At 34.3% G+C, this 15067-nt stretch overlaps 1 protein-coding gene across 2 annotated transcripts in view; it reads right to left on the bottom strand.

Annotated features, from left to right (window-relative positions):
- Positions 1-337: 337 nt before the first annotated feature.
- LOC122055970 (1-acyl-sn-glycerol-3-phosphate acyltransferase PLS1-like) overlaps positions 338-15067 on the bottom strand; it is a 50932-nt gene continuing 36202 nt past the window's right edge. For both annotated transcript variants that reach the window (XM_042617680.1, XM_042617682.1), the window contains 2 exons: positions 3184-3410; positions 338-624 (listed from right to left, as the gene is read on the bottom strand). In XM_042617680.1, coding sequence (XP_042473614.1) covers positions 3204-3410 — 207 coding nt within the window. In that variant the 3' untranslated portion in view covers positions 338-624; positions 3184-3203. The remainder of the gene's footprint in view (positions 625-3183; positions 3411-15067) is intronic.

The raw sequence follows: 15067 nt of genomic DNA on the forward strand, positions 1-15067 counted from the left end.
TATATCTTATCATAAGACCGATGATAATAGACTGCTTGGATTAACGATATCACTTTGCTCCAATATAATCAATTTATATTACCACGGCAACAAAGAAACGGTAAAGTACTTCCAGTTAATTAGGAAATTAATACACCAATATCTATTAATGATGCACGAATACAGAATTGGTGCACCTACAGAATAAATCTAGTATTATACCGATATCTTTTACTATGCATACCGTATACATATGTACAAAAATAATAGATCTTCGCTTACCATATTAATATGCTTTGAAACATCCTAGACTGTTATATAGATGATCCTCACGATATCAACCTTAAAGAGATTCAAATTAAATCAACAACTTCGATTGATAATACATTACAAATTCGTTCAACATGAAACCCAAAATAAACTGAGTTTAAACATCATAATAATGAATAAAATCATCTAAAGAACAAAGAGTGCAACTGACTAGTGAGATAAACTCAATCAATTACCAACAAAATAACTCAACTCCGACTAGAGGACCCAACATCCTAATGCAAGAAGAATAGTAAACTAATAAAAGAAGTCCTCGGGTGTCCACTGCTAGGTACAAGAACGCTCATCCATCAAGTCCTGCCGCCTCCTCATTACCTGCACCATATAGATCTAATGATTCTAAAAACACTACAAGTTCAATCTTTTACATAAATAGCATCCGTCGCATTCACAAAAAATATTTTGATAATTACCATATTAAATAATGACGGGGAGTAACTTCTGACATTAGTTTTATGAACCCTCCAAATTTACATAAATTAACCTTCAATATTTAACCTTCGTTATCTTTTATTTGTAGAACTTGTAAATTTCAAGAATTCAGATCATCAAATGTATTTACTTTATACCTTAACCTGATCGTTTGGCCAAATCTTTACCCTAATACTAGGTTGGTAAGATTCATCGGACCCTTCTTAAGCGGATTCCCAGACCCCTCTGTTTTGATGAGGTTCACAGGACCATTTTTAAGTCAGATTTCCAAAACCCTCTGTTTTGGTGAGGATCAACGGACCCTTCTTAAGCCAAATTCCCAAACTCTTTTGTTTTGATAAAATTCACCGGACTCTTCTTAAACCAAATTCCCTTACCGATTACATTGCAACATTCATCAAGAAGTTTACCTTACTTACCTGCATTGACCGTCATAAACAAAAATAATAATTTTTTTCTTTGCATGCAAACTCTACATTATCCTTCGTTTGATTTCATGGTATCATCAAGAAACACATGCAATTCGAGAATCGTTCTTACTTAAAGCATAGAAAATATGGAGCAAATAATTACAATAGGAGGAACCTCAAATCCAGCAACCATATTGATTGATTAAATTAAATCAATCAATTACCAATAGTACAAATAACAGTTAACATGTTCAACTAAGTCCCTAATCAATAATCACGGGCTCCCTAATATATATATATATATATATATATATATATATATATATATATATATATATATTAATCCATTGATTATTTAACCTATGAATGATCAATAAATTTATTAACTTGTCCCCTTTCTTTCCTTTTTTTTTCCCATTTAGTTAATTTGATTAGTAATCCAATTCCATGTCAATTAAATCAGTCTATATTACACTCATTACTCAATTTTAAATCAACGTTAAATTTATTTGACTTACTATTCATTGATCAATAGGTTAATTATCTAGCAATTCAATTAATTAACCATCTCAATAAATTCGATAATAATTTACTCTAATAATTAATCCATATATCCAACAATTAATCATTGATGAACCAACATCAAGCAACCCTTAATTAAATGACCTGTTACTTAAATCAACAATTAACCTATCATATAACCAATAACCTTTAAATCATTATCAACTGATCATTTAATTATCTGTTAATCATTGGAATTATCCTGATTAATCAATATATTAAATTCAAAATCAAATAATGACATGAATCCTTATATTACTAGCATCACCAATACTGCCAAACATAAAAAAGACGAAGAAATTATATGGTACAAAACTGGACGTTTGAAATCATCACAAAATTTCCAATAACATTAAGGAAAGAAAGAAAAACAAGAAACCCCTCTGATCATGCTAAATCACGCATTGATCAATAATCATGCTTAGTATAATCCATGTAGTGCAATAAAATCGGAATAGAAAATCTTACGACGTAAATTAAGATATTATACTACAATCCATATGGTGCAGTAAATATCAAAAACTATCAAAGGAGATCTTGCCTTAGTATTTTTGCGTATGGGAGATGACTAGTAAATATCAAAAATCATCAAAGGAGAACTTGCCTTAGTGTTTTTAAATATAGGAGATGACTAACGAGACATAGGGAAAGACGACTTTAAGCGTTCCGACAGAATTCTTTCTCTATCTCCTCTGAAGTTGCTAGGGTTTGAATGGGACAATCGGCGGCTTCCAAAGTGAGGGGAGGAGAAACAAAACATGTATTTAAAAGGATAAGTCGGATCATATTACTAGCCAATCGAGTCGGGTTCGTTAACTTATTAATACATTATTTACTTAAACGTATTAATGCTTTAATTACCTTTTTTTCTTTTATATATATATATATATATATATATATATTAGCACTACATGCTTGCTGTGGAATCAGCACTGCCCCTGTATCTACTATATTGGCGCACCTTCAAGTAGTAATTTTTTTTTAAAAAAATGATGATAATAATAATAATAAACATTTAAAATTGATATGGAAGTGATGAATTTCAAATAAAATGATAATGATAATAAAAACATTATCGTGAATGAAAATGATAGGTTCACCCAAATTTTGCAATAAAGATATATCAGGGTTAAAGAGCCTCACTCAAGAAGAAAAATAAAACATGGCAAAATCATAAAACTAAATCTTCACCAATAAAATTATATAAAGCGTTCATCCATCCGAATATCCTAACAACTGATGTGCAACAAAATGTTTTTCCATCATCTCATCCTAAAGAGAATGTAGTAAATATGGTTGATTTTTCCATATGAAATAGGCTAAGAGTGAGTTCTATGTAGTTCCTCAATATGACATCAATTACGGTCAAATTATCACCATCGAGCGTGACACTTGTAAATCAGAGTGGCTGAGCAACAGATCGTCAATAAAAGTAAAAGAGATGCATAAAATTTGCTACGCTTGGACTTACCAAGTGGCTTCAAGCTCCAGTTAATCTTTCTTGACTCGGTTCCTTGCGGCTGTAGCAGTGGCAGAACGCTCAGACTGAGAGAAACGGATAAATATCTGCATGACTACAATAACCAGCAATAACGCTGCAGAGGTGAATCCAACTCCTTTCCATGTTGTCAACAATTGAGACCGTTTGGAGAATCTGAATGTAGCATATGACAGAAGACACGACCAAAATACAACCACCTGTTGAACCAAGATGGTTGATCAACAAAGTTGTATATAAGATCCAGAATATGAATGGTGTACACAGGGTGGCAATGTAGGTAAGTGCCAACCTTGAAACTTCAATTTTGTTTGCTTAAACACATGAATAATCCAAATGTGTACACAAATGGAAATTAGAGAAACACAGGCATATACATTAAAAAAAAAAAAGATGGATCAGTTCAAAGTGGGAAATACGAAAATACAGTTTTCAAAATTATTCCATTATATTTTGCATCTGTAATCTTTCCTGGAATGAGGCAATTTTTTACTTAGTATGATAAAGGTTTACAGTTTGCAAAGTGGCATTGAAACTTTGCAGAGCATAACTGTGGTGAAATTTGAGGAAATTAATGATTCCATTTTAATTGCATTCTACTGTTTGGTTTCCTCTTGGTAAAGGAATACTATGTTGCTATGTATCCAGCACAGTGATATAGGTAGACACTTCATTCTCTAAAACAGGTTTTTTTATATGAGATCAATAGAGGTGATGTCCAACTATATGTTGGTGCTGGAGCATGTGGTAATTGTCCCCTCGAGATGATCTAGTGGCTAGCGCATGAGGTACTACTATCATGAAGTCTGGGGTTCGAATCTCGGCATAACCGAGATAAATGTCTCCCTCATACGCCAGTCACTTTCCAAATGCTAATAGCCACCCGTGATTTACCTCCTCCGTGTTGGTCATGGGATGGGTTAGCGGGGGCGCTGGTGGCGAGCGTAGTCGTCTTTTGCCACCATGGAGCATGTGGGGGCGAATGTAGTCGCCTTTTGCCAACATGGAGCGTGTGGGTAATTAAAGAATCTTGGGTCACGACACCCTCCACAACACCCATAGAGAGCTGCCGCGGCACCGCAACCCCAGTGGAGGGTTGTCGTGAGGTTGCGACACCCTCCGTGACCATTGTGGAGGGCCACCGCGGCACCCTCAGTGACCCCAATGAAGGGCCGCTGCCGCTGCCGCACCTTCAGTGACCCCACGGAGGGCCGCCGCGGCACCGCAACCGTAGCAAAGGATCGCCGCTAGGTCGCAACACCCTCCACGACCCTTGCGGCGACCTCATGTGGACTCACCTCATGGTCGTAGTGCCGGTAGGTATAGGTGCCAGTAAATATTGCCCGTTTCGGGCGGTACAGCTAGGCATTTCAAATATTGTATGAAGCATCATAATTGTTTTGTAGATCCAAGGCATGCAAATAAGATTTGCGAGCTACAAATGTCCACATATGGACTAAAGCAAATATCTCAAAGTTAGAAGCTTTGGTTTAATGATACACTTTAAAAGTTTAAGTTTGTCTTTAATAGAGAAAGATGAACCTTATATCTATAAGAAGGCGAGCAGGAGCATGAGTCATGTTTTTGATATTTTATTCGGATGATATTTTGTTTATTTGGAATTGATGTCTCAATGTTGCTATCTTTGAACACGTGACTCTCAGTTAAGTTCTCCATAAAGAATCTAGAAGAAGCAACTTATATTTCGGGTTTAAGGATCTATAAAGTAAGCAGCAATCTCACAACCATGCAGCTGACAAACTCACAAGCAAGTCATGAGCTCATGGCCAGACCACCAATAAGCTCGCGGCAAGGCGGCCAACAAGTTTGCAAGCAAGCCACAAGCTCACAGGCTAGCCACAGGCAAGCTCATAGGTGTCAAGCATGTAGGGGGCCAACAAGCTCACAAGCAACCAGCAGGCTCCCATGCAGGTGACAAGCTCCCAGTCGGTCATTTGGCACTCGAGTAGGTAGCCAAGGACAATGTTCAAGAGGAAGGTGGCGGGTTGCGTCTGGCGGGTTGCGAAGGAGGGTTGAATACTCTAGAAGAGTTAGAAGGAAAGTGTTTTTCCATCCAATTTTGGTTAGATGCTCATGAAGAGGAGTTGGGAGGAACGAAAGTGTCTTTCTATCATATTTTAGGCAATCAAATTTAACCAAAATCAATCGATAGATGAATTGACAATCCATCTTTTGTAATTCTACGTCTAGTAAACAATGAACAATATTTCAATTTGCATTCAACCACAATTTTAATGATATATCCTTCAGAGTAAACTGAGCATTAGTACAGAGGCAGAGAACTAATCATGCAAGGGTCATTTATGGATACAAGTTGTTCAACTATTCATGATGATTTGCGGTCACAATTGCGATATGGTTTGTCTCAATAGAGGTGCAATGTGTTGAAAGAGTTCTAAGCAAGACACTATGACCTATTCAACAACAAAAGAATACATAGCGGCCTAATAGGTAGCAAAGGAAAAAGTTTGGATCTACAAGTTCATTAGTAAACTTAGAATAGTTTTGAGTGTTGTTGATCCAATCACATTGTGATAACAACAAAGTCATTGGGCAAGCTAAAAAATCTAATTAACAATCTAAGCACATACTCAGACAATCAACCTTATATGAAATTTTATCAAGCATGAAGATATGATAGTGAAGCAAATGGAGCAAGCTCTAACTTGTAACGATGTCACTGACCCACTTATTAAAGAATTGTCCAAGTAGAAATATAAGTGCCATATTTGATCGTCTCATATATAGGGCAGTAAATGAACTAAGCATTGATGAACAAGCTTAGTGTTCAGCTTGGTAAGAGCTTGTTTATGTGCGTTCAATATACACAAGATAAATTAAACAAACAAACTTAAAGAGTTCGTTAAACTAAACAAACAAGTTTGAACACATATGTGTTCAGCTTATTAACGTTCGTAAACAATATTCGTGAACAATGTTCGTGAAAACAATGTTCACGAACTATATTCATTAATAGAACCCTTATCAATATGCTAAATAAATAATAAAATAAAACAAACAAATAAATTTGAATTATCAAACTCAATAACCAATCAAACAACTAAAAGTTTCAAACAACCAAACAAGCTTGAATTGAGAGCTCGATAATATCTAAACGAACCAAGCTCGAACTAAGCTCAAGCCAAGTTTGAATTGAGAGCTCGATAACATCAAAACGAACTAAGCTCAAGCCAAAACAGGCAAGCTCAAGAAATAAACCAAGCCAAACTTGAACAATTATTTCAAAGGCTTGGTTCATTTTAAGCTCGGCTCGGCTTGACTTAGTTACCTTATCAAACAATCTTAAACGCCCCAAAACTCGGTTAAGCTCGGTTCGTTTACAGCCCTACTCATATGCAATACATGGGCGATTGGCTTTAGCAAAAAATGGAAGGTTATTAATTCAAGTGGACTATGAGGATATAGTGACAAGAGTAAGGATTTCAAGTGAATTAACCAAAGCATTTCCTATAAAAAATAGAGTTACATCAAGGATCAATTCTTAATCCGTATATTTTTATATAAATCATGCATGAACTCATTGGACACATCCAAGACATATTACCATAATGCATATTGTTTGCAGATGACACTGCTTTGGATGATGAGACACGTGGAGTAATAACTAAGCTTAAATTTCAGCAAAAAAATATGAAAATAAAATATTTTAGGCTTTGTAGAGTAAAAACAGAATATATAAAATTTAAATTTGATAGTAGTAGACGAAGCAAGACAATTGTTAAGATAAGATGTGATGATTTACCTATAATTGAGAATTTTAAGTATCAATTTCATTTTTGCAAAAGGATAGAGGGGTTGATAGAGATGTTTTATATATGATACAAATTAAATGGTTGAAATGGAAGAGAGCATTTGGTGTTTTTTTGTGATCGTAAGGTACCTTTAAAGCTTAAAGGGAACTTTACAAAATGATGGTTAGACATGATATGTTATATGAAGTTGAATGTTGGGCTACAAATCGAGCACACAAGCCGAAGATGAAAGTCGACAATATGAAAATATTGAGGTGGATATGCAAACATACGAAGATAAAAAAATAAGAAATTAGAACATTAGAAGAAAAGTCGGGATTGCGCTTATTGAGGGGAAAACTTTAAGAGACACGTTTAAGATGATATGAACATGTACTTAGGTAACCAATAAATGTCTCAGCACACATTAATCCAAGAAGAAGGAGACCAAAAAAAAACTTGGTTAATAATGATAAAATAGAATAGAATTTATTTAAATATAAATAATGATATTAAGGGATCGAACCTAATGATGTAAAAGGATCGATATAGTTGACCCTACTTAGTAGGATAAAGACTTAATTGTTATCGTCGTCGTTGTTGTAGAGCAATCCAAATATAATAGAAATCACTTGGTAATGTACTTGTATGTATAAATGAAATTATACTTTTATCACAACCTTTTTATCATGTGTACTGGAAAATTATAATAAAAGTTCCCTATAACATTGTTTTAGTGATGAATCAAGACAGATAATGAGACAATAATGAAACACAGCAATTTATTAAAGTCCCTAGTCTTAGTGATCTCAAAATGGGTGATAGTAATAGGTGATCTCACACTCGTAAACATAGTATTGTCTAAACTAGGACATAGATGAATTGTTAGAGAACAATCTATTAAACATGATCTATAGGATCTTATACAAACAAGCAAAACTACTCATAAGTTTATTACTTGCCACATAAGAAGATCATCATACTTTGATGTTTGGTGTTTGGTCGCCTAAAAATGTTATATATACACTTGAGATTTGGTATGTTGAAAATCTTATAGTCATGAGAGTCTAATCAATATAGGACTTATTACTCTTCTTAGTAAAAAGAGAAAATATCACATGAATGATTGGATCAGTGACTACTTAAATCAAATTTATGCAACTTCAAAACCAATAAAGAAGCATTCTCAAGTTGATTTTCCTTCTAGTGTGTCAACTACATCGAGTGCACAATTAGATGTACCCTATTAGGACATACACTAACCAAGTCCTATGAGAACGTACGATATAAAGTAGTAAGAGATTGTATAATCATGTTGTAACAAGCTTTTGTGGAAAGTGTCACTTCCAAAATACTGGTAGTGTTGATGCTTTAGTAGAAGCTAATCAAGACTTGAATGCCTAAACTAATGAGTCACTTTCAAAATAGTGGAGAATTTATATGGCTTAGTAGAGGCATCAATGCCACCTCTTTTGCTGCCAACATCTCAGCTAGGTCCTTCGAGGCATGGACGAGTGTAGTTAGAATAACTTACATTGAATCCGCAATGCGTTCATGAGCACGGGCTAAAGCTCACAAACAATTCTAGAGCTAGAAATGGGCAGCCATTGGGATGATAGTGATGCTAATGTCTAGATAATAGGGCAGCATGCAAAGGAAGAAGATGTGGGACACAACTCGAGAGCCCTCAATCTACTTGGTTTAGATTCACTCTACCATATTAGTCTGATTCAAACTTGTTTGTGTCGAGCAGTTTTGTTGGGGTGAATGTATCTATCTAATGGAAAAGGCACATTTTTTTGGAAATTATCCAACATAGGGCTCTTGATTGAAAAAATTTGATCCGAAATCTTTCGAGGGCAATCGTTTAAGAAAAACGTTAGATTTTTTTAGTGCCTCCTTGATGCCGCTTATGGTTGTTCCTCCCAATCTTTGGCTCTATCACAATTACCACGGATAAAGTGAATATAAAAATTATGCCTAATAGACCATAGTAGTTAAAAGTTTGGTTCATGAGCCAAGGTCAATTGAAGCATCTCAGCACCTAGGATACAGAGATTCTTAAGTCCACTAAAGCATCATGGGAGCATAATGATGCTCTATCAAGAGTATCTTTTGTTGCTACTCCTATAAGACATTGACATGGGATAGCAATCTATAATGAGTACATCTCTTGGGCCTATAATGTGATTAGTAATTTCTTCCAATTGCACCAATCATCACTTAGATGACCAACATTAGCCACTTCTAGGCTTTACAGATGATTGGTAATCACTTCCCGAAATCTCCAAATGTCAAGCTATAAGGACATCTTCTTATCTCCCCAAAAATTCACAACAAATTAACATAGCAAAAGAAGAAGAATCAACACTTAGTTAGCTTGCTCATGCTCCTACATATATATGTTCTTTTTTCCTTTGAGAGTGATACATCTTTTACTATATGTTATCCTATAAATTATGTCATTCTCTTCCTCTCCGAGCATTTTATTGTACTTTGTCTTGTCCATCTAATATCTCCTACACAAAATAAGTTATATGTACATTTATATCTTTCTCGCATATTTTTGTCTCTAGAAGGGCAACTATGCTACTCTCCTGATTTACACATAATCTTTATTCATATCATGTGTTTATCTTTGCTAATGTGACTTTCTTTGCCCTCGGGGCAATGGTGCAACGGTTGGATCCTTCAAACAATTAACAACAACAGCAGCGCACTGTAGAGATTTTCCTCCCATGGAATAATAACTCTAAGAATGTTGGCAGCTTGGATGGGCCTCCACGAGCCCTTCCCGATTTACCCTGGTAGCCGATAGAAACTTCCATGGGGCCGAACCAGTCACCTCCAGGATTAGGCAATTTGAAGAGATAGATACCTAAATTACCAATAATAATAATAATAATAATAATAATAATAATGTGACTTTCTTTTACTCAACTTCATTCTTTGGTTCTTCACTCTCTTCAGCTAAGTTAGCGTGGAAGGATTATATATAGATCTCTTTTGTATTGTCATTAGGATTGCATGATTAAAGGAGTGGACAACCTCAAAAAAAATTCCACAATAGCAAAGATTACTTCGACTTGCCTCTCTCACCTAGGCAACTATCTTTCATTAACTGCTTCATCAACTCAACATCAAAATCACCTTTCATGGGTGATCTTACTAAGAAGATTTATCTGGAGCACCAGAATTTGTTGTTTACCTGGAGGAAATGTAGTGTCCGAGCTAAAGAAATCATTGTATAGATCAAAGTTTCAGGTTCCATTTCACGTCAACTAGCACAAGTGAAACATTTTGTCAAGACCACCAACCGACACGCATAAGAGCTTGGTACTAAAAGTCTTCCATGAGCAAAGTTGACACAGTGAAATAACAAATACAAAAGTTAGCTCCATAAGTCTTCTACAAGCAAAAGTAGTGTGACGAAGCAATCATACCAACATGCCAATTTTTCAAGTTTTTAAATACAAATATTATATTTTTGGATTTAAATTAAATTTTGAATTTTGTAACTAATTTTATTTAATTTGATAAGTATAAATTTTATAAAAAATAAAAATATAACACCCAACTCTAACTCATCTAAATTAAATTCGAAAAATTTTAGATTCAAAATTTTCAAATAAAACTAAATTTGAATTTGGAAAACTTTTAAACCTTTAAACTGAATCAAGATACAAAATATTGGATTGATGCTAGTGTTTCGGTTTTTGACTAGAACAATATTGTTTCAGTATCGTGTCGACATTCTAATATATGGTATCCATTGTAAATTAGAGGTAAAAGAAGGAAAGAAATGAAGAAAAAAATATTGATATCTCAAATGTTATGATTTTGACATTATCTTTTATGGAGACAATCAACAAAATAATAAATAACAACATTATCTTAATTTTAATATGCAAAGGAGAATAAGTGTTAACATGAAATGATGCTCGTCAACATCATTAACACAATAACACAATAGGCATTGTCTCAGCATGACAAATAATATTGAGTTTCATTAATTTATCGAAATGATGTTCAACCATTTCGCATAATAGATTCAAAATTTCACACCATGAATTAAATAAAAGAAACTATTAACTAATCTAATCAGTACATACCTATTGTAATCATCATATATCTTCCACTTTTCCAAATAAATGAATTAAAAATAGTGAAAGAAAACATAAATTATTTAATCAATCAAATAAATTCTCATTTAAGCAAAGCTTCATGTGAAACCCTAGCTGCTCTCCTTGATGCCCAAACCAAAGCATAGAGAAGACACAAAGGAGAAGGAGGTCAACAGACATGGTTTTATCAAACCTTAGTTTTCCCATCCCTTGCTCCCACAATCTCTCTCGATCTCTCCTGACGTAACAAAAATTAGAACATGAAAAAACATTATCATCAACATAAGATACTCAATTTTACCCTATTTAAATTATTTTTTAAATTTTAGATGCCTAATTAAGTTGAACCCAACCAACATTTGATTTTTGAGCGTTTAATTGAAAATCAATTTAGGTTTGATAGAGCCCATTAAGTAGACTCAAACCAGATTCAATTTGAACTTATTTTAATAAGTTTAGGACTAAACCAAGTTTATATATAGGATAGTCTAGTTGGGTCGTATTGAATTCAGTGAGTAGAATTTTTAAGAGGGTAGCATTAAATTATTTCACCCCCCTCTCTCCTAAATCCCCTCCCTTCTCATCCTCTCCTAATTTCTTTCTCGCTCGTACTCTCCTCTCCCTAATTTCCTTAATGCCAACTGTAATAAGTAGTCCATCATCATCATAACCGATAGCCCGCCACTCATTGCCAATCGTCAATCCTCTTCTCCCCTCTCCTCCAATAGACCTTCTCTCTACAAGTATCTCTCTTGTGCTTGTCTCTCTTTCCGCCACACATAATTGTCACTGCTCACGCTTCGATGTCTTATTATGTTGGTATCGTCTCGCTTGTCAGTCAATGAGTGGAACATTAAATTTCACTCATGCCAACCAATAGAGCTCGACACTTCAATTCCTAGCAAGACCTAGCGAAGGAGACTCGGGAGTATCAAAGCATAAACTCCCAAAGCTATATTATAATCAATTAATATAATTAATTAATTGTTAATAGATAATATAATTAATTAGTTAGTTAATTAATTTATATAATAAATTGATTAGAATTGAGTAAAAAGGGCAGCTCGGTGCACGAAGCTCCCGCCATGCGGGGTCCCGGGGAAGGATCCATTGTACGCAGCCTTACTCTGCTTTTTGCAAGAGGCTGTTTTCAGGATTCAAACCCATGACATTTTGGTCACATGGCAACAACTTTACCGTTGCGCCAAGGCTCCCCTTCAAAATTGAGTAATTAAATTAATTGATAATAATTAATCAATTAATTTATTGATTATAATTAATTGATCAAACATACTCGTGTGTATAATTCAGTGAATAAAAGTATAATTCATTACTTAATAATTTAAATGTTATAAGTAATAGTTTATAATTAAAATTAAATTAATTAATTTATTATTATAAAAAATATTATTAAATATTGATAAATTTATAATTAAGGTATTGATAATATAAATAATTATATAACATATTTTAGTAAATGACAACAAATTTATAAAGTATTGATAGAATTATATATATCTAATTAATGTATTAAATAATAAAATTAATTAGATATAAATTATTATTTAGTCAATCAATTGGTTTACTAAGTATAAACAATCATAACTAAAATATAAATATCAAGTGGACTGTATTATTCTGCTTAGAGATAGAAACTCACACTACTCAAAATTTTAAATGTTGACATGAACTATGTTTAAAATCTCATGTCATACCGGACGGCACGAGAGAAACATATCATTTCGTCTGCCGATTGGCACTGCACCAACACCGACATAGCACATGTGAGGCCCCATGGACACCTCATGCAAGGCCCTAAGGCCGCCTTGGATGAGGCCCCATGACCGTGTCGACTCCTTGCGCAAAGCTTCACAACCTCGCGAACACCTCATGTAAGGCCTCACAGTCGCGTGAAGACCTCACCGAGCCTAGTAGAGGCCTCGCACGATCCCCACGGCCGCGCAGAAGCCTCACACAAGATTGCGACAGTCGTGCAGAGGACTCGAGCTAGCCTCGCGGAGGCCTCGTGCGAACCCCGCAACAACTTGGAAGCCTCGCACAAGACCACGACGACACGCAAGAATAAGTTTTTTTAAAACTTTTTTAACTATTATTTTTTTAATGGTTTTTCCCCTCTTAATTCTTTCTTCTCTAGATTTTTATTTCTTACCTCCTTAGACACATGAAAAAAAATCCTTTTTAGTTTTTTTTTTATTCCTTTCCTCCTTAAATACATAGGAAAAAAATTTCTCAATAAACTGATTAAAATAAATTCAATTCAATTTAATTTAAACCTACTTGATCCTTATCATTATGTTTAAACTTTAGTTAATCCTAATTATTTTTTCTCTATCCTAATTGAATGGATACCTCTGTAAACATTTTCTATTAAAGACTTAGATGCCCTCAAGTAGTTCTTTGACACAGAGATTGCCTACTCAAGCAAAGGAAATTGCATCTCTAAATGAAAGTATGTACTTGATAGTTGATATATTAGAGGAGATTGAGATTGGTATGCTAGGAACCAAACCACATTGCGTTCTATAAATCCTAATGTTAGATTGATACCATCATAATTTATCCAAACACTAATTGTTCGAGTATTAGTAGACGATATATATATTGGTTTGCGATGTCTTGCCACTCGAAATCAAGATATTGGGATTGGACTTATAAATCGATTCATAACCTTTCGAGCATAACCAATATATATTAGAACCCCCTTTACTTGCAGGAGACATCTTGGATCTGCCAATTATGTTATGGTCGGAGTCCTACTCATGGTGACCTTGTCGAATTGGGAGAAGCTGTAGGTATTATTGCAGGTCAATCAATTGGGGAACCAGGGACTCAACTAACATTAAGAACTTTTCATACTGGTGAAGTATTCACAGGTGGTACTACCGAGTATGTACAAGCTCCTTCTAATGGAAAAAAAAAATTGAATGAGGGGAGAGCATTAAGTAATTTGGAGACGTACAAAAAAACTAAATAATCCCAAACTTAAAGTACCTTACAATTACAAGCTCTGATGATATTTCATTTACAAGGAATGTGTTCACTCAGTTTGTAGAGATCTCATGCCATTGTCATTAGAAGACATCTTGAGAATTTCATCATACCTCAAGAATTCTCAATCTCTTATTTTAAGATCATGTTCTCAAATTATGAGATTGGGTAAGTTCTCCACCAATAGCAATTTATATCAAGCTATGCAACCTACTAAGAAGTAACTTGTTTTCCTAGATGAAGAAACAAATCATTTTAGCTAGGTTAAGAGCATAGGATAGTATAGACCATAGACTGTGAATTTATTGGAGTGGAACTGTTTTGACTAACTTTGGACATGCATCTATATAGCTAATAAAGTTCTGCTATGGCAATCATGCATATAGTCTATAATCCAATATTTTATAATAGAACAAAGCACATAGAGATCAAAGAAGCTCCAATGCTAATCCAGCATATTTCGTACCTAATTCCATAAAGATCTGAGAAACAAACTAGATTTCCATAATATATTTGAACAAGTTTGAATCAAACTCTTATGGACTATAGACCAAATTGTAAATATTATTAATATTAAGGATAATTTTTTTACATTGAAGATACATAGTTAGACAGAATTAACTAAAGCAATGAACTTAATATTTTTTCCCTTGTAACATGTGTACTATAATTAAGAAAAATTAAGTTTGAAAGTTCAAACTTTTTATTGGTTGTGAACTTTTATTTCTTGATTAAGGCTTCATGAACTAGTTTACTTTAATTATTGATCATGAGAATAATTAGAAAGTTGATCATTATTATTATTATTATTATTATCATTATTATGATTATTATTATTATTTAGTAATCCAGGTATCCAGCTCTTCGAATTAATCTGGAGGTGACCGACCCGGACCGGCCCGACACTCGGAAGTTTTCCACCGGCCACCAGAGTAAATCGGGAAACGCTCG

Source organism: Zingiber officinale, chromosome 3B, assembly GCF_018446385.1.
Source record: "Zingiber officinale cultivar Zhangliang chromosome 3B, Zo_v1.1, whole genome shotgun sequence".
Classification (NCBI taxonomy): Eukaryota; Viridiplantae; Streptophyta; class Magnoliopsida; order Zingiberales; family Zingiberaceae; genus Zingiber; species Zingiber officinale.